Source organism: Cygnus olor, chromosome 2, assembly GCF_009769625.2.
Source record: "Cygnus olor isolate bCygOlo1 chromosome 2, bCygOlo1.pri.v2, whole genome shotgun sequence".
Taxonomy (NCBI): Eukaryota; Metazoa; Chordata; class Aves; order Anseriformes; family Anatidae; genus Cygnus; species Cygnus olor.
Window position 1 is genome coordinate 23,267,673 of NC_049170.1, and position 27,589 is coordinate 23,295,261.

At 39.5% G+C, this 27,589-nt stretch overlaps 1 protein-coding gene across 4 annotated transcripts; it reads right to left on the bottom strand.

Moving 5' to 3' along the window:
* Positions 1-27,589, bottom strand: STEAP4 (STEAP4 metalloreductase). 4 transcript variants are annotated; one of them, XM_040549430.1, is made up of 6 exons: positions 27,398-27,589; positions 11,001-11,456; positions 8,595-9,122; positions 7,841-8,005; positions 6,729-6,820; positions 1-66 (listed from the first exon to the last, which is right to left on the bottom strand). In XM_040549430.1, exons 2-6 carry the CDS (start codon positions 11,454-11,456, stop codon positions 36-38), a joined length of 1,272 nt encoding a protein of 423 aa, XP_040405364.1. In that variant the 5' UTR covers positions 27,398-27,589; the 3' UTR covers positions 1-35. The 4 variants fall into 4 exon arrangements, with proteins under 4 accessions (XP_040405364.1, XP_040405361.1, XP_040405362.1 ...); XM_040549428.1 differs by lacking the exon at positions 1-66 and adding an exon at positions 21,072-21,144 and having other exon boundaries at positions 5,578-6,820; XM_040549429.1 differs by lacking the exon at positions 1-66 and adding an exon at positions 21,072-21,147 and having other exon boundaries at positions 5,578-6,820.

Genomic DNA, 27,589 nt, shown 5'->3' on the forward strand with positions numbered 1-27,589 from the left:
GTGTGTATCCGTCCTCATCGCTCATAAGGATTTCCTCAGCAATGATTTTGTGTTTTATGTGACGTGCTATAAAAAAAAAGGGTGGACCTGCAACTAATTCCTGAGAAGCTCCCTAGAAACCACCGTATCTGATGGAGTTCTCCATCTGAATTTACCAGCACAGGTGACAAAAACTGCAGTCCTGCAGGTAATCTGCTAACTGTTTTCACAATGTTATCAATCATTTTTTATTACTTTTTTTTTTTTGTGAAACTGTGTTAAAGCTTAGAGTATCTACAGTGACTGTTAATGTTTTTAGTTTTTTAATTTTATTTTTTTATTTTTAACATTAAAAATTAGTGGTTGGGAATACCTTGAAACTTTCATTGTCCTTATCAAGATACTTTAGTATATGGTTGTATTTCCACGTGTGCAGTAGGACCAGATATGATTTATATTTCTCCATAATTATATATAAAATCACACTTTTCACAAAACCTGAGTGATATAAAATCACAAAACCTGAGTTTCTTCTTCCTGAGGGGTAAAATATATGTTCTATACATAACCACTATTCTGGACACTTCAGGTAAGGCATGAAAATCATAAATTGTGATGCCTGAATTCTACCACTAAAACCAAAACCAGTCTATGTCTGTAAACACGTAATATATATAGATGTGAGGGTAAGCGGCTGTCAAAATTATTTGCCAAAAGTTGTGGTGAGTTTTCTGATGTTTAAATCAAGTTCAGCAATTGCTCAGAATACCTTTAGTTTGGGAGTTTTCAGCCGGTTTTAATGGATTACCTGCCAGCAATAACAAATGGAAACTAGGATAAAACTGCCTGTTGTCGGGAAGCTTAAACTTTACAGTAATCTGCTTTACTGTTGGAAAATTTGTAGGGGTCTGTGAACTGAAAAATACGAGAACTCCTGATAATTCAGAGAGGAATTAATTCAGGCAGTGTTTATAGCCCATGTTCTGCAGGAAGAGAGAATAGCTGATCACAAGTTTGCCTTCTGGCTCTCTAATCTGCAAAGCTCCTCGTAATTAGAGAACTACCCTCTGCTTTAGGAAACCTGTGTCCAATTCCTCTCCTTGCCTCTGACTTCCCATGTGATTTTGTGTTTGTCACTGACACAAGGATCATTAAAGAAACTTCGGATACGTCTGTGATGACAGTAGGGTGTGAATTTAACAATCTGCTACTTTGTAAAAGACAGGGAAGTCTTGAGTTTGCCAGGAAACATGGTGTTTGTCTGGTTGTTTGAAGAAGAGATGCTAGAAGGCATTCAGTGGGGTATTCAGTGATCCTTAGGTGTCTGGTACTGTCCCAATAGTCAGGGTAGACCTGCATAAGTCCCTTGATCTCTCTCAGATTTTTGTGGCTGGACGGAAGGTATCTGCAAGGCCCTGGCACAATTGGGTACCTTCAATTATTGTATTTATTCATCTTGACAAAGCTAAGAAGGCTTGATAGTAAAACAAGACCAAAGTTTCTGCAGTGGGACTTAACGTTTGACCTTTAGACCAATCCAATTAAGGATGGGATTTGGTTTCCAGTCTCTGCTTATGGGATTGGAAAACAAAAGCTACAGGCAAAACAAACAAACTGTAATCCTATATGCATTTAACATAATTCCCTCTAATTACTTCTGCACCCATCCTCCCTGATAGCCTCAGCCAGCTCTGAGGGATAGGGGTGCTGGGTCTGTCCCGTCCTGGGGCTCCTGCAGCTCTGGTTCATTGCTAGCCAAATGGGGAGGGGGACGCTGCTCTGTCTTCTCCCTCCCTCCCTCCCTATTCTAATCATTTCTTTACTTTCTTTCCATATACTTTTCTCCAGAATGATTCTTTGAAAATACTTCCTTTCCTCTATGGCTGCACTCGGTCATAGATCATTTGTCCCAAACATGCTTGTTTTGGGACATCCTGTTTTGGTCTAACATTATTCAGCCACTTGTGTGAAGCTTTTCTTAGATGAAATCTGAGCAACTGTGAAGAGAAGCAAGCACAGCGAAGGGGCTGCATTTGAATGAATCCCAAATTATGCGCCAAAGTGAATGTGGAAACCAAAACAGAGGATGTGTGTGAAGATGTATGGACAAAAAATACCACTTCTGTTTTGCAGTGTTTGGAGAAATTAGCTAGGTTTCATTCAATTCTCTAAGCTCTGTGAAAGTTCTCTCAAGGCTCTGTAGTGTATGTTTTTCTAACACTGATGTTCCTTATAAGAAATCAATATGTCTAGGATCTAGTCGTGTCAGAGCTAATATTTATGTCAATTCTGGATTCCCAGATTCAGGAACATCAAATTAAGGCAATATGCAACAATAAGAGAGACGCTATTTTTCTTGTCACAATGCTATCTAAAAGATCTTGAGAAATGCCAGCTTTCTCCAGGGAGCCAAGCATTCAGATTAACATCAGGGAGATGCAATTGGAGATCTGCAACAGAAGCATGCATAATGCAGAGGAAAGGAAGAGTCTCTATAGAAAGAAAAGCTTACTCTGTAGGAAAGAAAATTTTTCACAGTCTGTGGAAGAGATGCCATATTTAGGCTATTACTAAATAGAAAACACCAAAGACTTATTAAATATGTTAATCATAGTACGGAAGAGCAGCAGAGCGTAGGTTACACAGTTCCTGTTAGTATTCATACCATTCACCAGTTCATTATTTGGAGTAGTGGATCAAAAAGGCTCACCAGTGTTTGAGACAAGAGAGGCTCTTCTAAAATCTTCTGTCTGTTAGCAGGTAACAAAACCCCCCCAAACCTGACATGCATGAAAAAAAGGGGCTTTCTGGACTGGATCACAAACAGTCAAATCTTGGAGTGAGAGTAACTTAGATAAGGCAGCAGAGGCTGGCAGAAGGATGCAGAGCAAATAAAAATTGCAGACCTCAGGTCTCATGGTGCAGTGTGGTGGAACTAAAGAGAATTGCTCGGGTCCCTGTGGTTCAAGATCAGCAATATCAGTGGTGTCAGCTGCATCCCCCTGGGGCCAGTGTGTGTCTGACATCCCATTACTGTCTTTAGACTGAAGTAAATGTAATTAATTAAAATACTTTCTTTTCACTAATAAGTGCATTTTGGGGGTTGAAATGGATATTGAAACAAAAAGTTGAAGTTACATTGGTGACATTATGCTGTATGTAGATGTCTAAAAGTCACATTATACCTAAGCACTCTGCATCAAAACAAATCTTGCACGATGAAATCCAAGTTCAGCTAGCACAACAATATCCATGTGGCTATTTGTTTAAAAAGCTGCAGTTTATATTTTCTAAATGTTGACTGTCATTTAGAAGTAGAGTTGAGAGTCAATGGTTTATTCGTGCAGGAATTCTTATGTCCATATGCACTTAAAGGCTCTTCTTTTCTTCTGGGAACCATATAGAAAACACCCTTTCTAAATTTTATTCCACAGCCTTCTAATGTCCTTTCTAACCAGGCTTTGTCAGTAAAAATAAACAAATAATATACGGAGAGCTCAGCCAAAAAAATGTACGCAGGATGCTAACACTTTTCTTAACATTTGCTATTGTTTTCAAAATACTGCCATTGAATTATTTTAGTTTAACTATTATGTAAAAAGTGCTAAAGAGATCTTTCTCTACAATGTTCAAGGAATAAGTATGTAAATTTATGAAGTAAATACTCTCCAGATGCCTAAGAATAAGAGGACACAAAATCCCTCACTTAGACTGGAAAAACAAGTGCTGCTGGAGATCTGACCTATTATTATCTACCGAAGTCAACAAAAAGCCCACTGCTGCCTTCAAATGAGAGGGCTTTGGATGGGCTCCTGAGAGCTGCCTCATGCGTCCAGGCAAACAAATAGCATTGTCTGCTTGGTTTGTACACAGCAGATATTGGCATTTTATTCTTGGAGTAAACAGCAAATTGCAAATTGTACCTCACGGCTTGGCGTTTTCTGTAAACCTGGGTCTAGGTTTTAGCTTCACAAATCAGCCTGCTATCAGTCCTTGAAGAAGTCCTATTGTATTTCCTGCGTGAGCTGCAGCTCTGTGCCCATCTGAGACTGACTTAGCAGCGAGTGAACATGCAGGTGGTGTTCAGTCGGGCCACGGTTACTTTGCCCTGAATGTCAGTGAGGGTAAAGCAGGCCTGACTTGGGCTCTCCTCTTAACACAGGGCACTCAGAAATACAAAGGACCATACTCTCTGATAGGAAAGGAGGCAGAGCCTTGGCAGTGTTTGTATGTCATAGACCATGGCTTTCAGATGGGTGTTATTCACCATGGCTGTTGCAATTTAAACTCCAGCCCACAGGTTCAGCTGTGAGAGAGAGAAAAGGGCATTTTTTAGATCTGCATCTGCATAGGCAGAAACCCTGACTGTAAATCCTCTAACAAGTAATCACAAAAGCAAACTGTGTGTCTTGGAACTGTTACTGTTCTTCACACAAATCTGGAGTAATTCTGTAATACAGAGCAGAATATGGCTCCACAATGACAAGTCTACATATTCATTCAGGCTACGAATTTTCTTCTTCCCTCTCTCTCTCTCCCTTTCTCTTCTACCTACACACACACACACAGACACACTCTCTTTTTCTTTTTCTGTCTTTTAAAATTGCTCTCTCTGCTTCTGTCTCCTCATTTTCAGGGAGCTGTAAAGAGGTGTTACAGGTATTCCCACAACCTCTTCAGGCCCTTAGAATGCATACACGATCCCTTCTGCAGTAACCAGTTCCCTAAGATTAACATAGAAAATCTTTAAAGGAAGCTTGAAATGGAGTACTTCTCCATCATTTGACAGGTCTAGGAAAACTTCTGTAATGATACAGACACACGTCAACATGCATATATCATCTTATGTCATGTAGAGTATAAAGCATGCACAAGTGCTGCTTAGTAAGAGCACTTGGTGCCAGAATTATTTACAAGAAACCTGGCTCCATCAGCTGCTGATAAAAGAGACTCCTTCACCATTGTTTCAGGGACTAAGGACGTGTTCTTTTTGGGCCAGAGGATGAGCTGAATAAGGGTGTAGGTCCAGAACTAAAAAAAGTTCCATTGTTGAGAATTTGTTTGAGAAGTATCATTCATATATATATATATATATGTAAATATATATATATATATATAATTTTATTGATAAGGCTTGTTTGAAAGTATAGTTAGCTATGCTGTCATGCTAGCTAGTATACTACTTAGCATGCTCATACCTTCATATTTGTATTTATCCTCTCAATGGACTGGGATGAGAACAACACAGAGAGAAAAGATAGCAAGCAATTCTTGCCCTATAGAAACAAGCTTTTCTTTACTCTCCAATGTGAAGAAGGCTGTCAGATTTTCGGTTTCCAGTTTAACAGTGAGGTCACCATCCCAGCTGTATCCCGTTTTTCCACAATATCCTCAGTCCACTTTGATGCCTAAGCAAATATCTATTTATGTGAACATCCAAGGAGCAAGCAAAGATGGTGGAAGGTGAGCCCTGGCAGCTGTCTGAAATTTCCTGCCTTCCAACACCACTGTGCAACTAAACATACCAGCAGATGAATCATAGCAAAAGAGGTTCCAGAAATAAAACCAGAATACAGAACTGTAAATAATTTCCTTTATTATGGTTAAAATGTATGTATTTTCATCAAATATCTATAATATTGCATCCAAAATTTGTTTTTAGAAAAATCAACAACCTTATCATCATGAGATACAATCATGACATGTAATATAAAACCCCTGATAAAATAGGATTTTCCTTCAGTTCCTTTCCTTACAACTCACTGCTTACACAAAAAATCACCGTACTTGTAGAGAAGCTTAGGCTTGTGAGAACATCTCACACCTTCCTGACATTTTGGTCTCTCTTCCATCCCCTTCCCATGTGAGTTTCTGCAGTACAGCAAGGATTCAGTAATCCTTGGCAGATACACTATGAACACTAGAGTTCCTGTACACAAACCAAGCAAATCTTACTCAACTATCTCTAAGGCATGAATATAGGTCTCTTTCAGATCAGATATTAATGGAGGATAAACTAACGTTGGGAAGATGACAGCCCTTCCTCATCCAGCATCCGTCCTGTGTCCATTCTACGGGCTGGTGGCTTCTGGAGGTGGAAGCAGGGTGGGTGCTCGTGTGTATAGGTGTGCATGCCTGTGTCTGTGTAGGAGCACGGAGACCTGAGCCCCAGGGGCAGAACAGTGAAGAGGAGCAGACACCAGCTGACACAAGAGGTTGCTCTGGTTCTGGCCAGTCCCGGAGGAGATTTGGAGTGACAGAGGGACACTAAGCACCATTACTTCTCTCATACTCATTAAGAATGGAAGGTGAATAGGAAAAGGGGAATACATTGAGCAAACGAGAGGGCCTAGGCCTGCGTGAAAGAATGCCTGGAGTGCAGGACCTCAATGACCTCGTTTGATTTGGATTTTAAGCTTGCCACTAGGATGAGTTTATTTTACTTAGGGCCTGCTTAAGCTTTTCACTTTTTCTCTCACTCTCCAGATAAAGGAGAATCAGGACTTCATTTTGATATGCCTTCATAATCTTTTGTTTGTTTGTTTCTTCTAAACAATACAGCTTAGGCTAATTATACAGCAGACTTGTTGATAATGTAGTTTGACTGTTCTGAGTATCGGGGATTCCTCTCCCAGCCCTGCCGAATTTGTGTGAGCTGTTTGTCTAGACAAGGAAATATAAGCACAAATTTGAGAACCAGTACAATGCACGGAACAATGAGGGAGAGCATATAGACGTTCGGAAGATACCATCTGTATGATGATGGACTCAGGAACCGTTTTCCACCATATACCAGTGTGTGTGCAGTGCATAAAATCAACGTCAGATATCCCAGTTTGGACTAGGAGAGAACAAAGAAAAGAAAGAAAGAAGTAAAGGTTGAAATAGTAAATTAAACCAGAACAAATACAATTTACTGTACACAGCAAGCTACGTGGAATATGCCAAGTTTGGTATTCATTGATGACTACTGAAATTAAACTGCTTTGTATATTATAAAGGCTCTTAATTGTGTTTTAATAAAGAATCGTTCAAATGGATCTAAGCGGAACATTTTTTTTTCCCATTAACAACCCTGATAATTTTTGCTAGTTCACACACACTGCCTAGTGGTTGTCATATTTGTTAAAATGCAGAGAAAAGGCTGAAATTCAGTTGAGAGTTCCAAGCCTTTTATATGCTCTAGTGCTAATCCACCCAGAACTATACTGTGCAAGTTTTTGGCCTGAATAAAACATTCACTGATTGTAATTTCCATTTTCTACCTTCCCCTGCTAGCCCGGCTCCTGCAGAGGCACTGCAGCCTGCACCAACCTTCCTCCTGATGAGGAGCCAAGATGGTGGTGTTACCAAGGGCAGCAAATTTTAAAGCCTGCAGAAACTGCAGATTCTCTTCAGATGCTTGCCATTGAGAGAGTTGGAGTGATAAAGTCATTTTTCAGATTCATGTTAACTGAGTTATCTTGTGAACTAACAAAATTAGACCAATAAATGGCTAAGATATTTTATGATTTGGTATAATTTAGCAGTTGATAATTCCACAATGCCAGCTTTCCATTTGTAATTTAGGAGCTCAGGTCTTCCCGATTTTCTATTGTTAGTGTAATAATCCTGTCTGTTCCATAAGCAGCCACCAGAGAAGCTGTGTTTTCTTTCACTGGTGAGCTGTATAGCAATGTAAATTTTTTTTTTATTTTTTTTATCATGCGATGGTGAATAATACACACATCACATTTGGAGATATGAGTGGAGGAAACTCCTAAGTCTCTAGTAAACCTCTCTCTAGTCATAGTTTATAAGGAAACAGGGAATTTTCCATCTGAGAGGAAAGTAGTATTTTTAGAGAAAGTCTTTCTCTTACCTGTACAAATCGAAATTCTCGCCAGTTGACACTGTTGCTGACGGAAGGCAAGGAGGTTATTCCCAGAAGAACAAAGAAAAAGAATCCTAAAATCCCCAAAGCCAAATAAGAGTCGCTAAGCCAGCCATTAGTGTTGTTAAATGGATCTGTTTTATTGTTCAGTGCCTGAAGAAAAGAAGACCATATATACATTAGTGATAGTGTTTTTAGGATCAATATACAGAAAAATATGTGCTTTAAGTTAACTAGGTGACAAATGTGATACATTAACTATCTGAAAATGATTGGAGATTTACTTTTTACTTTTTTTTTTGGCTACTCAAAAAGCAAAAGAGGCATTATGTCTATAATCGTGGTACTTGTCTTATCTGCAATAGATCTACTGTTGAGAACAGGTTTGTGATCATTTGTTGTTAAATAAAGTCAGAAAGTCAAAATATGTGCCATTCTTAAAGTTATATGGAGAAATAAGGAAATATGTTTCTTTAAATTACTCTTAATGTTCATTTTTTCCTGTTTGTGTTATGAGTATTTAAACTACTTAGGCCAGACTGAGGCCAGAAATTCCATTAACTCAACATAATATCAACAACCTTTGGATTTATTAGTGGTTAAAAGGAACATAGAAATGAGGAAAATAACCCTAATGTAAAGAATATTAGACTGTCCACATGAACTTGTGAAGCTCAACATACCGGGTAGTACTTGTAAAAGAGCTGGAGGAAGGGAAGACATAACAAGGAACAAAACTTACCTTGGAGATAATTCTATCCTCAGTTCTCCATCTTACATAGTAGCGAATTGGGATGATGAGAGTGTAAAAAACATGCAGAAAAGCAAATGCCAAGGCTACTAGTCCAAGTTGTTTCCTACACAGCATCCATTTGTCCAGCCAGTCTGGGAAACGCTTGTATTTGGTACCTCTGTATAACTGGATGATTGCAGCAAGTACACCAGGAAGATAAACCAAGCCAAGAAGGATGAGTGCCACCACAGGGCAGATCCGATTTGGAATGGAAATTGCAATAAAAAATGAAAAATCTTTGTTTTCATAAACATAAGAGTAAATTACATCACGAATCAAACAGTAGAAGAAGAAAAATGCAGTTAGGCCAAGGGACAAAAAGATGGGAAACTTCCACATTGGAAACAGTTGCAGAGGATAATTTTCAATTTCCTGAGCAGCCAAGAGGGATCCCTGATCTAATGGTGTGAGACCCAGTGCACGAACAATATCCATTACCATTTGTTTAGCTTCCATGTCATCTCCACAAACAAACACCTGCAGCCAAAAACAAACAGAAGTTTTATTTTGACAGAATTTTGTAACATTTTCTACTGCTGTCCTGCTTGGATATGGACAGTGAGCACAAGCTTCCTAGGCTACTCGCTGGCTTCAATGCTAGTCTTACTTCATGTAAGTAAAAAACATCCTATAGGTAATTTCTTGACCAAGAGGCCCAAGAACTAAGAACATGAATCTTTTCTTTGGGGAAGGACATCATTTCAAGAGGCAAAATTCTGCATGTGGAAAGAACAGAGTATCATACAGTACAAATCTTTGCCTAGAGCACTTGAATTTCACCACTCTTCTGAAGACCCTGCATGCAGTTTGTAAGCACGAGATTTTGTAATAATAAGTAGGAGCAACACTGCCACTACAATGGTCCATAAGGACTCCAGGGAACCGGGGACAGGGATCTTTCAAATATAGTTGCTCTGCCATGAAAGTAAATAGTATTTCTTCTCGTGTCTATTAAAAGTGGGAAGAAACTGTTCTATAAGTGTGCAAAATAATACTCAGAATCATAGAATCACAGAATGATTTGGGTTGGAAGGGACCTTAGAGATCACCCAGTTCCAACGCCCTGCCATGGGCAGGGACACCTCCCACCAGACCAGGTTGCTCAAAGCCCCATCCAGCCTGGCCTTGGACACCTCCAGGGATGGGGCATCCACAGCTTCTCTGGGCAGCCTTGTGCCAGTGCCTCACTGCCCTGAGCGAATAATTTCCTCCTTCTATCTAATCTAAATTTACCTTTTTTTTTTTTTTTTTTTTTTTTTTTTTTTTACTTTAAAACCATTGCTTCCCGTCCTATCACTACACCCCTTGACAGAGTCCCTCCCCAGCTTTCCTGTAGGCCCTCTTTAGGTACTGGAGGGCCGCTATAAGGTCTCCCTGGAGCCTTCTCTTCTCCAGGCCTCTGATCATCTTTGTGGCCCTCCTCTGGACTCGTCTTAAGAGGTCCTTGTCCTTCTTGTGCTGGGGACCCCAGAGCTGAATGCAGCACTATGGGTGGGGTCTCACAAGAAAACTTTTTTTGAAACTGAGAAAAAGGGGGTAATTTCTGCTCTCATTTTTCTTACTATGATGAAGGCTTTTACAGTATAGATTTGATTGTCCTTAGTATTTAGTTTAGACAAAACCATTTCTGTCAGCAGAAAAGAAAGCTAGCAATGCTTTGAGTAGTTGGCCATGCATCATGCAAAGGTAATGTCCCTCGGAGTGGCAGAAAACAGGGCAATAATAAATGATTTGTTTGAGGGAGGATGCTATGTTGCTTCCTATGATCAGCTTGCCTGTGATTAAGGAAAGAGTTCACATGGTTTGTATGTGCTATTGTTGTGTGACTTCCATGGTGATGGATTCTGACTTAGAAAACTTTATTAATTTCTTCACCTTCCAGCTTATTTCTCCCATTGCTCATAATCATTCTATTGCCCTGTCATATCCCTCACATCCTTTTTTTTTTTTTTTTCTCTTCTCCCTTCATTTTATTCTTGCATTGGTATGTTCCTTCTATCTCCTTTCTGTTTAACTTCACTTTCCAGGTGAACAACCGATGCAGCCCTCATTTCCTCCTGATTTGCTGTCTCTCTGTCTTTGTGGCTCTGCTTTCTTTCTTTCCTTGCTCCTGTAATGTCTCCTAACACCTTCCTGCTTTCTGAGGCAAGCTATCAATATTCCTTGTCATGTCATATTAGCGTCCCAAAGTAAATTTCAGCACACATTTAATTTGAGATGGGCAATTACAGTGAAAATTCCATCCCAGCCTTATCTGATTCATATGTCCCATGTGTGTGTTTTGTCTAACTGTTAAAAGCCTGTATGATATATCATACCTCTATGAAATAGGAAGCTCCTGTGGTTCAGTCTTACCTGCCGGCTTGCATCCAGCGTGCCTGACTGCAAAGCCCAGGCAGACACGGTGTTAAAGGCTTTCACAACCTTAGCGCCAGGTACCAGCTGAGCGAGGTACTCTGCATTGGATTCAGGATACTGGTTTATTTTTAAGTTGTTGCTTATGTCCACCAGCACTTTTCCATGGAGTATTTCTGCTAATGGTGTAAGGAAGTCGTAGTGTTGCCTCTGGATCGCTATAATGATGATGGCAGCTTTCTGTGCTGCCTCGGCGTGGCTCAGCACCTCTGCTTCTTTGGGAATCAGGCTGGATGTCCGCAGGCTTCGGCTTCCAAACACAACAGGGTAGCCAGACTGAATCATTTTCTGCCCCAGAGCTCTTCCAAAATCTCCAGTTCCAAATATGCACACTGTCTCTCTTTTGTTAGATGTGTTAGGAGCCAAAGCCATTATGTTGGAAGAATTTTTATTCATCTATTAAAAAAAAAAAGGAACAAGCTAAGCAAAACATCGATCTCTTGAAAATGAAAGGTTAACATTTGTTCTGGTTACACATAATAAATATCTGAGAGTTTCTTGCTTATTAATATGCTTCCTGCACACTCATTTGGATGCACACACTTCTGTACAGTTTTTTAAAAACAAGTTCTGGATATTCAGCTCTCCATCTCTTACAGCACCCTCCTTTCCATCCATCTTACAGATTTTAACATTCGGCTGAGCCTTTGCAGCTTTCCTCTCTCAAAAAGAAAGCAGGAGGAAAAGGTACAGGAGCACTACAAGCAAGGGTTGCACACATCTCAAGACAATTTCTGCTTACTTATGCTATAGAAAAACATTACAGAGAAGTGTGGTACTAACCAGATTGGAACCTGGAAGGTCTTTTTGTAAAATACTTGAAGAAATGATCTACAAGCTAGCTACAAAATCTGTTGTCTGCAATATTTCCTTAATATGACTAGTCAGTGCCAGTTTGTTTTATTATTGTTCTTCAATTTCCTGAAGAATGTCCTGTGAAGCATTTGGACAGTGGAATTGGAGTATTTCATGTTGAACATTTATTTTTGATATTTATATATTACTCATACTAAAATTCTCTTTGAGGTTTTTATCTAGCCTCCTTTATCATAGCACCTGGAAGCTTCGAAGTCTTTAATGTATTATCCATGCCATAGCAGTATATACGCTCTGTACTTTACAGAGGGAGACCCACGATACAAATGCAGAATCAAAAGGGGCTGATCCAAAGATCTTGCAGCAGATCCACATGCCGTTGTCCTCGATTTTCAAAAGGTGACCCGAGGACAGAAAATCTGAGGCCCTAAGAAAGGTCTCCAACAGGAGATCTTGAGAGACCCTGCTCTCCAAACAGCTGCTAATTCAGTCCTTAGAGTAGCCATGTCATTTGCCAGGGCCCTGATTCAAGTCTTTCACAGCATCTCCTGTAAGTGTCTTAATTAAAGCTGTGGGAATAATTTTCCAATTTGCAGAATGGAATTGCATGAAGTGGTTAGCTTGACCTAAAAGGATTGCTTTACTACTGCTGTTTATTAACCCTTTGCTCACATTCTGCTGCGAACCACTGGTCAGAACGAAACTGCCATTTAAAAATATGGAGAAGATACTCTCTGGTTTCTTTTATATATATATATATATATATATATATATATATGTTTTCTAGCCAGAGAATTTTTTGCTTTTCAAAAACACGGCATGATTTTAAATAGTTTCACCCCAAACTTGCACTTGTTTGGTGAAGAAAAAAACAAAAAACACGTGAACTTCCCCCTGCCCTGCTGTGACCTACAGCTGAGGGCTGTAGGTGGGAGAAGCACACGTCTTTTTGACCCACGCAGTAGGATATGTGCTCCAGTAGCAAGAGAGAGAAATGCTTATTCTGAGAATCATATCTGAAGATCTGGGCTTTAATTAGCTCTGGACGTAGCTTGCTAGCCCCCAGCTGGCATCTGTGCTTGCTCAGCACCATTCTGGCACTGAGCTGCAGCAGCCCAGCCCTGGGATTGAGAGAGCTGCCCAGGGAGTTTTGCTCTGGTCAGTAGGGGCAGGCATCAGTTCAGGCAGGAGAATCTGTGTGCTCCTGGCCTCTGTGGCTCCTTCAGGTCCCATGGGAGGCTTTGCAGTGCAGCAAGGCGCTAACCCCAGCTCTCCTGAAGCTGCAATCCCACCTAGCTGGCTGCACTCTGTATACTTCATCAAGCAACACACCCAGTGTGAAAATAGATCCTCAGAGGGACCCACCTGAATGCATCTTCCACATATGTATGCTCTGACACATGCATACAAATGAAAGGTCCTTTGACACAATTAAAAATAGTTCTCTGAGGGCTTTATTATTGTCCCATGAGGCTCTAATGGGAGTAAAGCTGTGCAATTGCTTTTTATGGATAATCTATGTTTCAAAAAAGAAGAAAAGAGTTGCATAAGTAATATTAATAAATATTCCAGCTGAGGACCTAATGAGACTCAACTTTCCTACCTCAAAATTTCCTTTTAATAAAGTAGGCCCCTATCTAAAATGAAAAATAAAACTTTGTAAAACATGGTCGTCCAGCCAAAAGCTTCTTTGCTCTCAAGAAATCATTAAGTTATTGCTAAATGAAATATGCAGACCATTTCCCTCTCCAAAGACTGAAAAAAATAAACAAAACTCAAATGAATATAATTGGGTAATATATTTGGAATATTCATCAGCAGAAAAACATATATTGTTGTAATAATAAATATATTGTTATAATAATAAATATATTGTTATAAGTGTTTCTGTTGTATGGTAATATGAACATCTCATTTGCTAGTGAACACTGAACTCATCTTACTAGGAAAAATAGAGAGATGAAAAGATTTTTTTTTCTTTTTTTGGTAGAAATACATTTTCTTGGAGCACTATCTACAATATGAAGGGACTTGTACAAGGCAGTGAATATTAATCTATAAAAAGCTGAAGAGAGTTAAAGCTGCCTTTAATGCTGGTGGCCTAATTTAGCTTAATACTATTTTTAACAAGAGAGACAGTTTGCTTGAATAAAGTAAGCAGAGTTTCCTTCTTTTCTTATTAAGAATTACTTATTATAGGGATGCCTATAGCTGTTATGATAGTACACATTATGTACCAGAAATAAGTGGTCATGAATGATTTGCTTAACAAATAAAGTATATTGTGAAGTAGATATTAATTGAATAGTGCATCTGCTACATCTGAAAATGACATGTAAGACAAGGGAATATTGCTTTTAAATCCCAGGCTGTCTGGATCAGAATTGAATCAATTTTCTCCATTGAATTTTTTTTTTTTTTAACTGTCTTGAACATGCCTTTGTGCCAGATGGCTGCTGTTGAACTGAAAGGGCTGTGGGCTTTGCAGTGGACTTCTGGAGGTTAATTTAGGCAGTAGGTTATGAGTACATAGTGTGCAGATAAATTTTGGCTTTGCTGTGTGTATTTGAACAAAATGCAGCCTCTGATGGCAACTTGGTAGGTAAAGCTGAAAACAAGGAAAATGGCCTCACAGAGTCCATGACAGTGATAGCTGCAATGAGAGAAGGTATTCATTTGCTATAGAAAAAAGTGTGTTATCGTCCTACATCAGTGTGAAAGATGTGGTGAAAAAGTACATCATAATGGACACAATGTTAGTCTGGTGCCTGAGAGCTCAGCCTGAAGGCTGATCCTGGGGTCTCATTAAGGAGCTGATGGCAGCAGGGTCTGCTCTGTGCCCATGTGCTGGGCACTCTCAAAGTGCCAGGGGAAAATAGAAATACCAGCAAAGAAAAAAATAACAATCATTCTCTGTTGTTTCATATATGTACCCATATATTACCTCAGAAAAAGCCACGGAGCTTTGTATCCATACATAATATTTTTGCTTTTGTACTTTCTCCTAACATTAGGCAGCTAGTGGTGCTTTCTGTAATTTCAAAGATAATTCAAGTAAACTTCTTAATGATAACTGTGCCCTTTCTCTTCTCCATTGCTGTATTTCTATACAGGGAATTATCCTATTTTTAAGGAAAATTGTGGTGATGTCTGAGCTGATTGCCACTTGGTCAGTAATGGCAGAAGGAGGTACTGAAAGAACAAAAGAAGCTAACCATGCAATGCTGTCATTAAATACTTGCTGCAAAAACACTAGAGGAACTGAATGGAGTTACAACATTTAGTTCAGCAATTATATATGAATACTTTGTTTATGTAGGAATTTGAGTGAAGACAGGCATGTTGCTTTGTGTGTGAGAAAATAGAGGGATTTCCTATCAGAAGCACTCACTGCCACAGATGAAAAACAATGCCCAAAGTGGAAAGGCAGAGATGGGACTGAGGCAGACTGGGATGGAGAATGGAAAGATCAGACAGATGTAGCATGAAATGGCAGACAGGAGATCAGTGGAATGATTCAAAAGGTAGAGTGACAAGGTGAAAGGAGCAGGAAAGAGAAATTTTACTATTTACATTTAGAAAAGAAGCAAAACAAATATCTCTGGGAGTGATTTCAAGAGATTATCTAGCCCATCTCCCTTCCTAAGGCAGCATAAACTACGTTTAAACCAAGTCTGACAGATGCTTGTCTAACCTGTTTGTAAAACCTTCCCATGTTGTGGCTCTGGCAGTCTCTGTTGCTTTTTGCTGTCTCACTGGCCGTACTACTCGGCAGATTTTCCTATGTGCAATCTATATTGCCTCCTCCACAGTCGACAGAGGTGTCAATTTATCCCTCTCCTCTTTGCAGCAGCCTTTGTTGGACACAAAAGCTGTTACCATTTCACCCTGTTCTTCTTGAGATAAAACAACCCCAGATCCTTCCCTGCACCTCATGCTTCTGAGAGTGGTGATCTTTCTCCTGGCTTTCTTCTGATCTCCCTGGGCTAAACTGCTCCGACTGGTAATTAAAAGTACGGTGCTGAAACTGAACGCAGTGCTCTTGCTGGGATCTCACCAGTTGGAAAGGATTGCTTCGCTTGCCTCCCAGACAACACATTGTCCCACTGTCACATTTGTCTTATTCACAAGACATAGCTGATTCACAGTCAGCTGGTGATGGCTATGTGTGCTTCAGTGTGTAGGGTGTGGCAAGAGGAAGCAAGACGTGGTGAAACAGCTGGTGCTGAGCACCTGATGTTTGCTCTGTCCATATGTCACAGACTTCCACCTTGGACTAGCTTTGGTCCATCACTGCATCCTGAATACCCATCAGCAGCTGCAGCACATTGGGATGCACCTAAAGCATATCTTCTGGTTCAGTTTTTGTGGAAAGGAATCGTATTTCCTACAGTCCAGGAACTCTCTGTGGTGTAAAACAAAGCTTGATAATTAATGATTTTCTTCAACAGCGCACTTCTGATCAGAACTGAAATACTAATGTAATGCATCCTGTAACATCCAACCCTGTAATGCAGGGCTGCTACCAAGCCAATTGCTCATCCTCAATTTGTGTATATATATATATATATGTATATATATTATTTTTTTTCCTGACTCAGTGCTGTATTGTGCACTTGGCCCTGTTAGACAGCACCATATTTTTTTTCAGACTGTAGCTTCAATTTGTCAGGATCATTTTGATTTCTAAGCCTATCCTCTCATGTGCTTGCAGGCCTTTTCAACTTTGTCAGATTGTCAGCTTTAATAAGCATACTGTCTATTCCAACATCTGTGCTATTTAATGAAATTCCAGAACAGGACTTTATCCAGGAGAGACCCCCCGTATAACTGCAGCAAATGTAGGCTTCCATTTTGAAGATGATTAACTGAAAGACTGAAAACGTTGCTTTTGCTAGTTCTGCAGAACCTTACCTTATATTAGTTTAGTCAAGGCTGCATTTCCCTAGTATGCTTATGAAAATGTTCTCTTACATTTACCATACTAAAAGCTTCAATCACATCAAGCTGTATAGCCTTTGTGATTCACAATACCTATTATCCTGTTATAAAAGGTGGGTGGGTGGGTTTGGAATGATTTCTTCTCGATTAATCCGTGTGCCTAAAAACCACTTCTTTCTTATCTTCTATTTGCTTTCTCTATTTGTTTGAGAATTGTACTTAAATGGATCGGGCCATAATTCTGCACCTCCTCTTTCTTCTTACTTCTCAGGACAGCAGTTATTCGTGCCTTTCCCGTCTTTCAAAACTTTACCTCTTCCATACAGGTCTTAAGGATAGTTATTAATGGCTGTGGAAATGCTTCAGTTATTCCTGGAACAATTTAAGGTGAATTCCATCAGCCTCACCGATCACAAACCATTTACCTCACCTAAACATGGTCTAATCTTTTTTTTTTTTTTTTTTTCCCCCTCATCTCTTGAATTCCCATCTCTTTACTGCTGATGTAGAGCAAAAGAGGCATTGCAGAGTTGGCTTTCCTGGAGTCATTAGTTAATAGCTTGTTCTCAGTTGGATAAATCCTTTCCTTGATTTTCCTTTGACACCTTTTGATTTTAGTGTTCTAATACCTAGTACCTTTCTAATTACTTCTCATTTTGTGCTGTGTTTTTTCAAATCTTATCAACATATCAGTAGTTCTATGTTTGTACACAGATATTGATTTCTGTATTTTTTTGTGTGTGTGTGTGTGTGTGTTTTACGTTTCTGAAGAGCTCACAGCTTCAGCTATGTGGCTGTCTTCCTGTAATCCTTCCTCTGCATTGCAAACATTTGTCTCTGCTTTTAATGCAGTATCTTTAGGCAGGTGTCAAACATTCAGACCTCATTTTCCCTCTCAGATTCTACTTCTCATGGAACATCACCTGCCCACCTTCTGAATTAGTATTATCTACTTATTATTCTGTTAGGTGAACGAGTCTGTTTTTGAGCAATTGATCTTGTCTAGTGGCCCATTGTAGCTCTCAGCTGTGACAGAACCTCTTTATTTTCCCCTCTATAATTTTCCAAAGTCTTTTACTAGGCCTATATTCTTTTATCTTTTGATTCAGGGCAAAAGTTTAGATAATCAAGTGGGATATAAAGACTATGAGGATAAATGGCCAAAGTATTGCCAGGAGTTTGATCCATAGCTGTACAAAAGGAAGGTTAATAAGTAGAGTAAGAAGAAAGTTAATGACCAGCACAGCTGTGATGGAGGAAGGTTATGGTGTTGTCCACCAGAGGATCTAGTCTCAAGATGTACAACACTGATCCATTTATCTTTTTTATTTTTATTTTTATTTTATTTTTTTATGTTTGCTTTTCTTTCTAAGCTCATTGTAAAAAACAGCCCATGAAGGGTCAAAACAGGTCATGAAGATTATATATGAAACAAATATTATGGGAGTGTAACTTTAAAAAGCAAAGAATCAAAGGTTTTCTTTATATGTAAATTAAATATTTTGACTGCTGTTTCCTTGTAAATAACAGCAGGGACTCTGTTACACTACACAAATAATTTATAGTAGCAGTCTTGAGAATGGCCTCTCTGGAGCAGCTTGCCTGTTGTTCTAGTACAAAATTTTGGAGACAAATAAAGGTCTTGATGTAACACATCTATCTAATTATATAATATGCTGGGGGTAGATTCATCTGTATGCATTCATATACAGTTATACATGAGTCATGATAACAGTATCAACGAGTCCAGTGACTCGTGTACTAGAGTATCAGTGTGATGATTCTGTTTTCAAGGTTCACTTTTCTAGAAAAAGCTTGTTTCTCCAGACTTCAAAGTCTTTTTTTTCCTCCTTTTTTTTTTTTTTTCTTCTTCTTCTTTTTTTTTTCCCTATAACTATTGGGAGACACTCTGGAGCTTATTAGAAGCTTTCACAGCTTCTTTGTTGAACAGCTGAACTCCAACAGTATTCTGCTGCAAAAACAAGTTAATTCTTCCTTTGGGTTTCCTAACCTTTGGTGTTTAACTCTTCTTATCCAGTTGTGAAACCAGGACATCTGGGATAAAGAGCTTGGATTCACACATTGCCCTCCTGTAGAACTTGTTTTAAGCTGCTGGCCTGACTTCTTACATCTTGTCTTGACTTCACTGTTCTTTTAACAGTGAGGATTTGTCTGTTTCTGTTTTATTTTCTTTCTTTTTTTTTTTTTTTTTTCCATGTGTCTCATTAGCGCAAAGATCAGTTGAATTTCTCACACAGCATCCATGTATTTAAGTCCTCAGGCCTTTGCTAAAGGTCTTTTTCAGCCAAATCTCTCTATTTACCTGATGATGAGGAACTTGAAAACATTGAGTTCACTACATGGTTTCAAGAACTTACTTAGATATTTTGAACCACACAGGTGAGGCTGAGTGTGTTGAAACTCATTTCACCAGGAGATTCAGAGATTGTCTCCCCCAAAACACTTTGAAACCACATTTGCACCAGCAGTACGGAGAGAAGAGCCAGCACACCATCAGACTTGATGTGATTACACATCTTAATCTTGATGTGCAACTATGAGCTGATCTTGAGTCGGCTAATTGCATTTATGACAGAACCAGTTAAAATAAACCCTTTGTAGTTGTCCTGTGCCCTGCAGACCTGCTCTGCAGACCTCCTTGAGCAGACTAAGCAGGTTCAATCAGGTTTGCTTCCCTGATGCCTCCAGGTACACCTGATCCTTCCCTAGCACTGATAAATGTACCTTCTTCTCAAACAATGGCAGGCTGCATTAGCACTAACCACAGCATGTTCACACCATGCTAAGAGCATGTATTCATGCTGGTGGTGATGAAGAAAAATGCCTACAACAAAGAGTATCAAAGGTAGCAGAATTGGCCATTTTTTGTATCAAGTCTTTTTCACTGTTTCCTTCAAATCCTTGTGTACCTGTAGATGGGCACGGTGAACTTCAACCAAATAAGTAAATGAGCACTTTTTTCTCTTTGGAATTACAATTTTTGGTGGGTAATTTTTAGGTCCTTTATTTCCAGTGTTGCCAAGTTCTCCACAGTTAAACAATTTCTCCCAGGAATGGAGTTAATTCTCATTATTGTCTTCGCTGTTTATTGCATGTACTAACAAGTAGAAGTAATTCCCATTTGTCTTTTTCTGGTAAATGAGAATCCTGCCTTGTCTCAAAAGCCTGAGACCTGAGTCATCTATGATCAAAAGTGCCCTAATACACTAAAATTAAATAGACTGACCTATTAAATATGGCAGAAAAAAGGAGAATGATTAATACTTCTTTCTTGCATAAGTAGTATCACAGCTTTGGACGTATCTTTCTGAAGTATTTCACACATGCATAATATCCAGTAATTCTGGTGTAACTTGGAAAACAAATGAAATGTGATTTAAAAACTCTCCTTGGAAAGACATGTACACTACTCTGAGGCAATTTCATTTACTTAAAATTTCATCTTACTACTCCCACAGAGAGGGAATGCACTCTATAACAAATATTGCTTCTTATAAGCTGACAGTTGTAGAACCAAATCTGCCCTAAATTATAAACTGCATGTTCTGCTGTTTGATAACACCTGAAACTCAAAGACATGTGGCTAAACTACTCTCCTGTGATTAATCCAGTACTTAAAGACATAAAGAAAATAGCAGAATCGCTCCTCACAAACATATCACAGAAAATTATTCATGAATTTTCTTTCAAGCAAATGAATATCTGCTGTTCTTCGCAGCAGAAAGTCCTAAGCTCCAAGTTTTGACAAAGCTGATAAAAAATAATTGTTTGAGACAATAAATCCTCCTACAGAGGACATTGCATTTCCCACATCTTCACTTTTTATCAGGAGAACACTAAAGCTGCCTGGAGGCTCTTCAAACAGATGAAGTATAGGCCTAAATAGATGTGCTTAATGTTGTCTAAATCATAGCAAAGTACTGAGAGAGCTGGAAATTTCACCACCTCCAACTGCTCCCATAAACACATAAGACCCGGCTATAAGCTGAGTAATTTCCTCAGCCTGTTTAGGGCCATTGTACTGTTTTGAGGGGTGTAGGAATTAAGCTTTAATCCAACTGCAAGGAGAAAGAAAAGATTTCATAAAACACCTGAAGGTGAGAGAGGGCAAGGAGAGGCAGACCTGCCTGCAGTGCAGGGCAGGGGCACTGGATTTATCCCAGCTGTAATGCCCAGGAGATGTCCTGAGACCTCGAAAGGCATATTGGCAGACCCACCGCACATGATAAGCACCTTCTGGATCCCTGCTGTGTCCTCGGAAGCTGTCTTCCCTCACAGTGAAGTTATTCTTCTGAGCATCTTTTGTCTGCTATTTAGAGACATTAACAAATAGCTCTGTCTCACAGAGAAGTAACACTAGAAATAATGAAGCCCGGCTTCCTAGGGATTTGTGTTTCTTGGCTGATTACAAGCACTGATTGAAGCTGTTTTCAATCGCAGGAGATCACTCCTGTAACATTTCTTCTCATGTGGATTTTCAGGTCTTTCAGTGTATATAGTCACAGCATAGTCTTTCATTTTTCAGGACTCTTCTGTGGGGTCTTCAGCTGTCTTTTTCATGACACATAAGGAAAACAGAGTCCTCTCTTCTTCTGGTATATTTGTTTGAAATCATCAGTAAAAAAGTGATTGAGGGACACATATAAACATACATACACTCATATCCCTCAGCATGATCAGAGAAATCAGAGTAATCTGACTTCCTACAGAAATCAGGCTAAAACAACCAACTTCCTAACAGACACACACACTCCATTTTCAGCTGTGATCCTATGTCACTGTGGTCTGTCAAAAGGCACAGAGGACTAAGCAGGGGTAGGTTCTTTGGAAAGCTTTTACTAGCAGTCCATCAGTAGGATACACCAAGCAACTGACCACGCTAAAAATGTAAGAGTTCAAACCGTATACTTATTACGAGCTCTAGGAGTACGTGATAAACCCTACAGTCTTCCCAGTTACACTAACGGAATTGTTGATTTTCATTTAACTTGCTTTTGGATTGGATTGGCATAAGCAGAAAGAAAACAAAGCCCAACTGCAGCCCAATTGCTCCACAATACCTGTGATAAAATCAAGAGAGGTGGCTGCTGCAGCACAAAGGCCTCTGTGGTGATGGTCTTGGCTGTATTGTACTCTTAGAAGTCTGAGGAGTAGGAGGGAGTGTACGATGAAAGATTTAAGAAAAAGTGGCATGAATGTTAAGTTTTCTTGCCAAAACAAATATATGTGGATTTGCAGCATGTCTGGAATGGGGCCAAGCAGATTTTCTTACAGAAAGTTCATTAATCTGCATTCTTGCTTACATAAGCCCATACACTAAAATGCTGTTATAAAAAAGTGTTTAAAGATACTCCATTTAACAGTGGATAGCTTCATCAGCACCCTTACTCACTTGATATGAAGTAATTAAATGTATTTACTTGCCTTTTTAGTTTCCTTTCTTTCTTTTACATGGACTTCAATTTTTTTTTTTTTGTGTTACTTGACTGCAGTCAAGTGGCATCTGCAGAGACATGCCTGCCTTAAGAAAAAATGAACACTGATATTTTCAGAAAGAAAGAAATGATGTTCCTCACACACACAAAAATGACAGTTTTATATGCTGTTGCATTTTTCAGTAAGGAAAAATTATCAAGATTTAAAAAAAAAACTAGTTCTTTCCCAACACAGAAATTCCTCTTCTTACTCAGGCTATGATTTTAGGAGTCTTTAAACAACAACCTTAAACAACAGCCTTTGAAAATTAATTGCTGAGGAGCCTGAACTTAAAAATATGCTTTGAAAATAAGTAAATAAAAAAACCAACAGGAGTGATATTTGTCAAAAATTTACACAGCTGTTGATGGCAGTGTCCTCTACTGAGAAATGAAAAGATCTAATTTTTTTTTTCTTGTTTTTCTTTTTCTTTTTTTACCAAAGTTCTGTTTGAGTTCATCTCAGGTTTTGCACATGGCTGAGCTCCTAATTCCCTGTCCTGGCAAGTGGGTAAGAATTTGCAAAGATGTGGGTCATTGCCTCTGCTCCTCACCCAGGCATTGCAACCTCTCTGCCAGAGTACTGCATGTCAGCTACTGATCTGGGAGTGCAGCACTGCCACATAATTGCTTGCAGTACAGCACGGGACAGAGTTACCCTGTGCCACAGTCTGCTGCACAGGGGCACAGCAAACCTTACCTACGATCTCAGCCTGTTAAGCAGGCTTCTGTCTTCAGAGAGGTCACCTTGGTTTCTGTCATCTATGTGATCCTGGGTCTCACTCATGGTCTCTGGGTATCTCTTGTTCCTATCCCTATGAAATATGTGGGGTCAAGGCAGAAGTTATGCTTTTGGTTCTGCACACCAAGACCATTTAATATGCAGTTAAGTAGCACCAGGCCCTATCTGTGCAATTGCAGTGAAGGCAAAGGTTGCTATTTGGGACACAATATGGAGTGCAGGCAAATGAAAAGTTTATGCATTCTTATTAAACTTAGTTGAAGAGGAAAGAAGAGGTAACAAAGAGGTCACTTAGATACCACAAGTCCTTCACTTTGCAAACAAAAAATAAAGAAAAGCAAAGGCCAGGCCAGAGGAAATAACTTATTTTTAGGCTGATAGGGAATTTGGCTCAAAACCCTTCAGTGTTAATTTTACAATGACTTATTTAAACAAATAATTCCTTAAGTAAACTTTTCTAATTGTGTATTACAGCAAGAATATTACAACATAGCAACTGTTAAGGGTTCTTTTCTGTTAAAAAGCCTCTACGACTGCACTTGATAGTGCTGCAGGTTGGTGACCCAGAGGTTTGAATTCAATTTCTAATCCAGCTATCTATGAAAAAAAAATTCTTTTATATCTACATCGGGGAAGTATTGAGCTTCTGCTCTCCTTGTATAGATCTTCCACAAATTTTGCGTTCAAAAGAATTTAGATCCACTAGGTGCTTTTTATGATTTTTTTTTCTCCTTAAATATCTATGCAGTCACTTCTGAGATCAACAAAAATACACCGATCCTAACACTGCCAGAAGTCACTGAGATCTACTCAGTATAATTTGGGGTAAAAGTGAGCTGAATGTGTGCCAGGAGGTACAAAACAAAGTGTCACGCTGCTTTTGTAATTGCCTAATTGGACAAAATAATTCCCTCCCGCAGGGTGACCCTCTCTTGCAGCTCCTGCAAGGAATTGCAATACAAAATGAGGAACTGGGTTTTCTAAATTAACCCATTGTCTTTATTGTATTACCATTTTATGCTGTTACGGTTATTGCATAATTACTCACTTGTTGGGAGTACTCATGTCCTCTTTTACATATTTCTTGCTCTCACACCCCTTGTAGCATGGGACCACCCCAGAGACATCCTTCGTCAAACACTCCTGGTGCTCTAACGATGCCAGAAAGTGTTTTGCTCTTTGGCAATCAACCTCTCCACTACATTTCTTAGCACTTTAGGCTTGTTTATCTACAGGCCTACAGAAGCCTGCTCACATAGTTGGTATCGCTACTGGATTGGTGACAGGCAGCAGTGGAAGACTTTCATCCCAGTCCTCAGGTACTGTAGCTTGTCAGAGGTGGATGGCTGAGCCGTTTTCACCATTGATCAAGCAGTTTGTAGCAGATTATTATAATTAAGCACCTTTGAAGTGCCAAGTTACATGAAGCTCTGGCACGGCTCAGGTTGTAGAATTCAAATGAGATTTATTAGTATTAGATTTATTAATATTCTCATTTTTATAGGATATCGTGCCACTTATGGAAATGGCTTCTTTCCACATTTAGATTTGTCCTAGTAAGGCTGCTCCACCTGGGGAAGACACATTGAGGTAAATCACCCAGACCTGAGAACAGTGCTCACTCCTGATTTAATCTTAGTCTCACCTATACGAATGCAAGTAATGGGCTCTGCATCTCCCAGAGGAGTTTTATGCCTTGCTGAGCCAGGAGGATCCCTGCCAGCAGTGCTGGGGCTGCCTCTAGCCCACCACCAGTGCTTTCCTCAGGGCCAAAAGAGTGTCATATCAATGGTAAAAAAAAAAACAGCTTAATGACACCTTTGCAATTCTGTCTGCAGGGCTATGTTTAGTAGTCACTATGAGTTTAGGAGGCAGCTTCATCAGCCCTTTAATTAACACTTTGGCTGGCAGCTGTTCCCACTGCCCCATTTCCCTGCAGCACCGACACAACCAGCGCTCACCCCGGCTACCGCCCACGGCCTGCCACAGCCCGGCCGCAGCACAGTGCCCAGGCCACAGCAGTTAGGAGAGCTGTAGTTGGCTGCCCAGAAAAATGTTCCACAGGGAAAGGAGTAAAAACCAAAATGAAAAGGAAGAGGAAAACCGGAGACCTAAATGATGTTACATGAACGGGTCTACCGAGCTTGTTTCCGACCAGGCCAAGACCTGTTGCTGGAAGCTGACAGGCCTCAACAGGAAAGGGGTCCCAGAGGGGGAGAAGAGACAAAGTGCTGGGAATATGAATTTGTGTATTTCTATTCTGAACCATTCCTCACCACCCAGTCTACAACATCAAGTAATTGAACTTACTGTTTTGTTGGCTGTGCTCTCACTAAGAGGAACAGATGTTGGGGAAATTTTGAAAAAGAAGAGAGTAGGTGGGTCTAAAAAGTGAACTAAAACAAGAAAAACCATCCCTTTTTTATTTTTGAGCATGCATGAACAAAAAAGTAAATGTTTGATCTGCAATAAGTATGTGTAAAGGTGACATTCAAATACCTCTCCCCACCTTCCCCCCAAAACAGCTTTCAAAAACTAATAATATACATAAAAAGTTAATATACATAAAAAGTTAATATAAATGAGTTAATATACATAAAAACCCCAAATAGAAAACAGATGTCAAAACACCAACATCTATCAAGTATACTGCAGAACATACAAAATATAAAATGTTGCTAGCCTTCTCTGCTAGCCCTGTAAGTGAGAACAGAATGGGAGAAATTGGCTCAAAGCTTGAAGTTACCAAATAAACAGGTTTTAATAAAAGCAGTCTGGGAAGTAGTGAGAGAGGCTTTAAAATATGCAGATTTGAAGTACCCTTCCTGAAGGCCTCAGCTGCTATCTGTATTTTTGAGGCCCAAAAGGCATGGATTTGAGGCCCAACAGGAATGGATGAGCCCCTCACATCCATGCCCGGCATATTGCCTGTGTTTTCATTGAACTAGCTGTGGTGTGGCCCTGCGAGTTGAATTGCTTAGTGGGGGGATTATTTTGTTTCACCCATGAGCATCTGAGAGCATCCCCAGGCTGCCCCACAATGTGACACAAGGTGTGGTATGGAGGGCAGGAGAGTCACTTCTGAAGTGAGCTTCTGCTCTGAAATAAAACGCTAATATAGGCAACACACTTTGTTAATAATTTTGTAACACAAAATAGACTGCTTATCCAGTTATGCTTTCTGCCTTTAACTAAGGGAAATAATTTTAAAATGCCACCTGACTAAAAGTGTACAAATATGAAAAATGCTTAATTTGTGTAAACAAATTCCAATATGGATGAGTAAAGTATAGGGATGTTGACTTTTCAATGACTATTGGAATATTTTGGTATTTAGTTGCGGCACTACCTCTGCTATTACAACCTCTTGCTAGTCAAAATCATTGCTATTAACAAATCTAGGAGCTGCAGGAAGCTGCATCTAAAAAAGAATTTACATCTTCCACTAATTTCATCATTTTATAAAGTCTCCTCAACGATCTGAAAAAAAAAAAAAAAGGCCTATCCTGTGAGTGACAGTTAATACTTGCAGATTTAGAGGGGATATGAAATTTTCTTATATCAAAGCTGACTAACAGTTCTGACAGCTGCAAATGTTCTTTGAATTAATAACGTGGTGCTGGCATAAGACAATGTTTAAGAAAAATCCATTTCTTTCTGCAGCACTGAAGCCCCTTGCTTATAAAATATTAAACAGGATTAAAATTAGTATGCTGCTTGAACAGGAAGAGAAAACATGAAATCCAGATGTGAACCCAAAAGTGAAAAGAACTCTTAGCTCCAACTATTATTACGGGTATTTTATGATCTGGGGTAAATCAAATATGCTTGGAGTACCTCCACTTGTTACTAAAATTCAAACCAGAATTTTAGCTCTGAAAAGAAAGAAAATCCTCTCTTCAGATTCATCATTTAAAACCCACTGACCAAAGCTTATTTACAGAAGCTTTCTCTACTTCCTTAACTTTAGCAAACACGTCTGAAAGATTCAATAAACTTGTCAGATATGTAATCTCTCTGACTACCAATTGGCTAATGCAAAATTCTGGTTGCCCTAACTTTACTGACACAAATCCTTCCCTATGTCTCAGTGCTTCCTTACATCATCTCATAGTGAGGTTGTGTAATGTCAACACAAAGCCCTGGCTTCTTTTTTTTTTTTTTTTTGTTTGTTTTTTTGTTTTTTTGTCTAGCAGGGAGAAGCTGAGGTAAAATTTTACCAGTACACTGATAGTTGAGTTCAAGCCCACCTAAACTTCTTAGGGTGCCAGTCCAGACATTCTGCGCCCTGATCCCACCTGCAGAAGTGAGAGAAACTTGCAGATCATCTCTTTAAAACTCACCTGTGCACTCAACCTTTTGCTCTCCCCTTAGGCAGACCAGTGCCTTCCAGCTGGTGAGATGCTGTTGGTGCTGGAGCAAGAGCTGGCCTGAGGAGCTGCAGAGAGGTCCTATTGCCCAGAGCAGAGTGCAGAAACCCTGACAGCCTCACTGGCATTTATCTAGTGGAAGCCAGGGTGAGCATACGAGGGTGG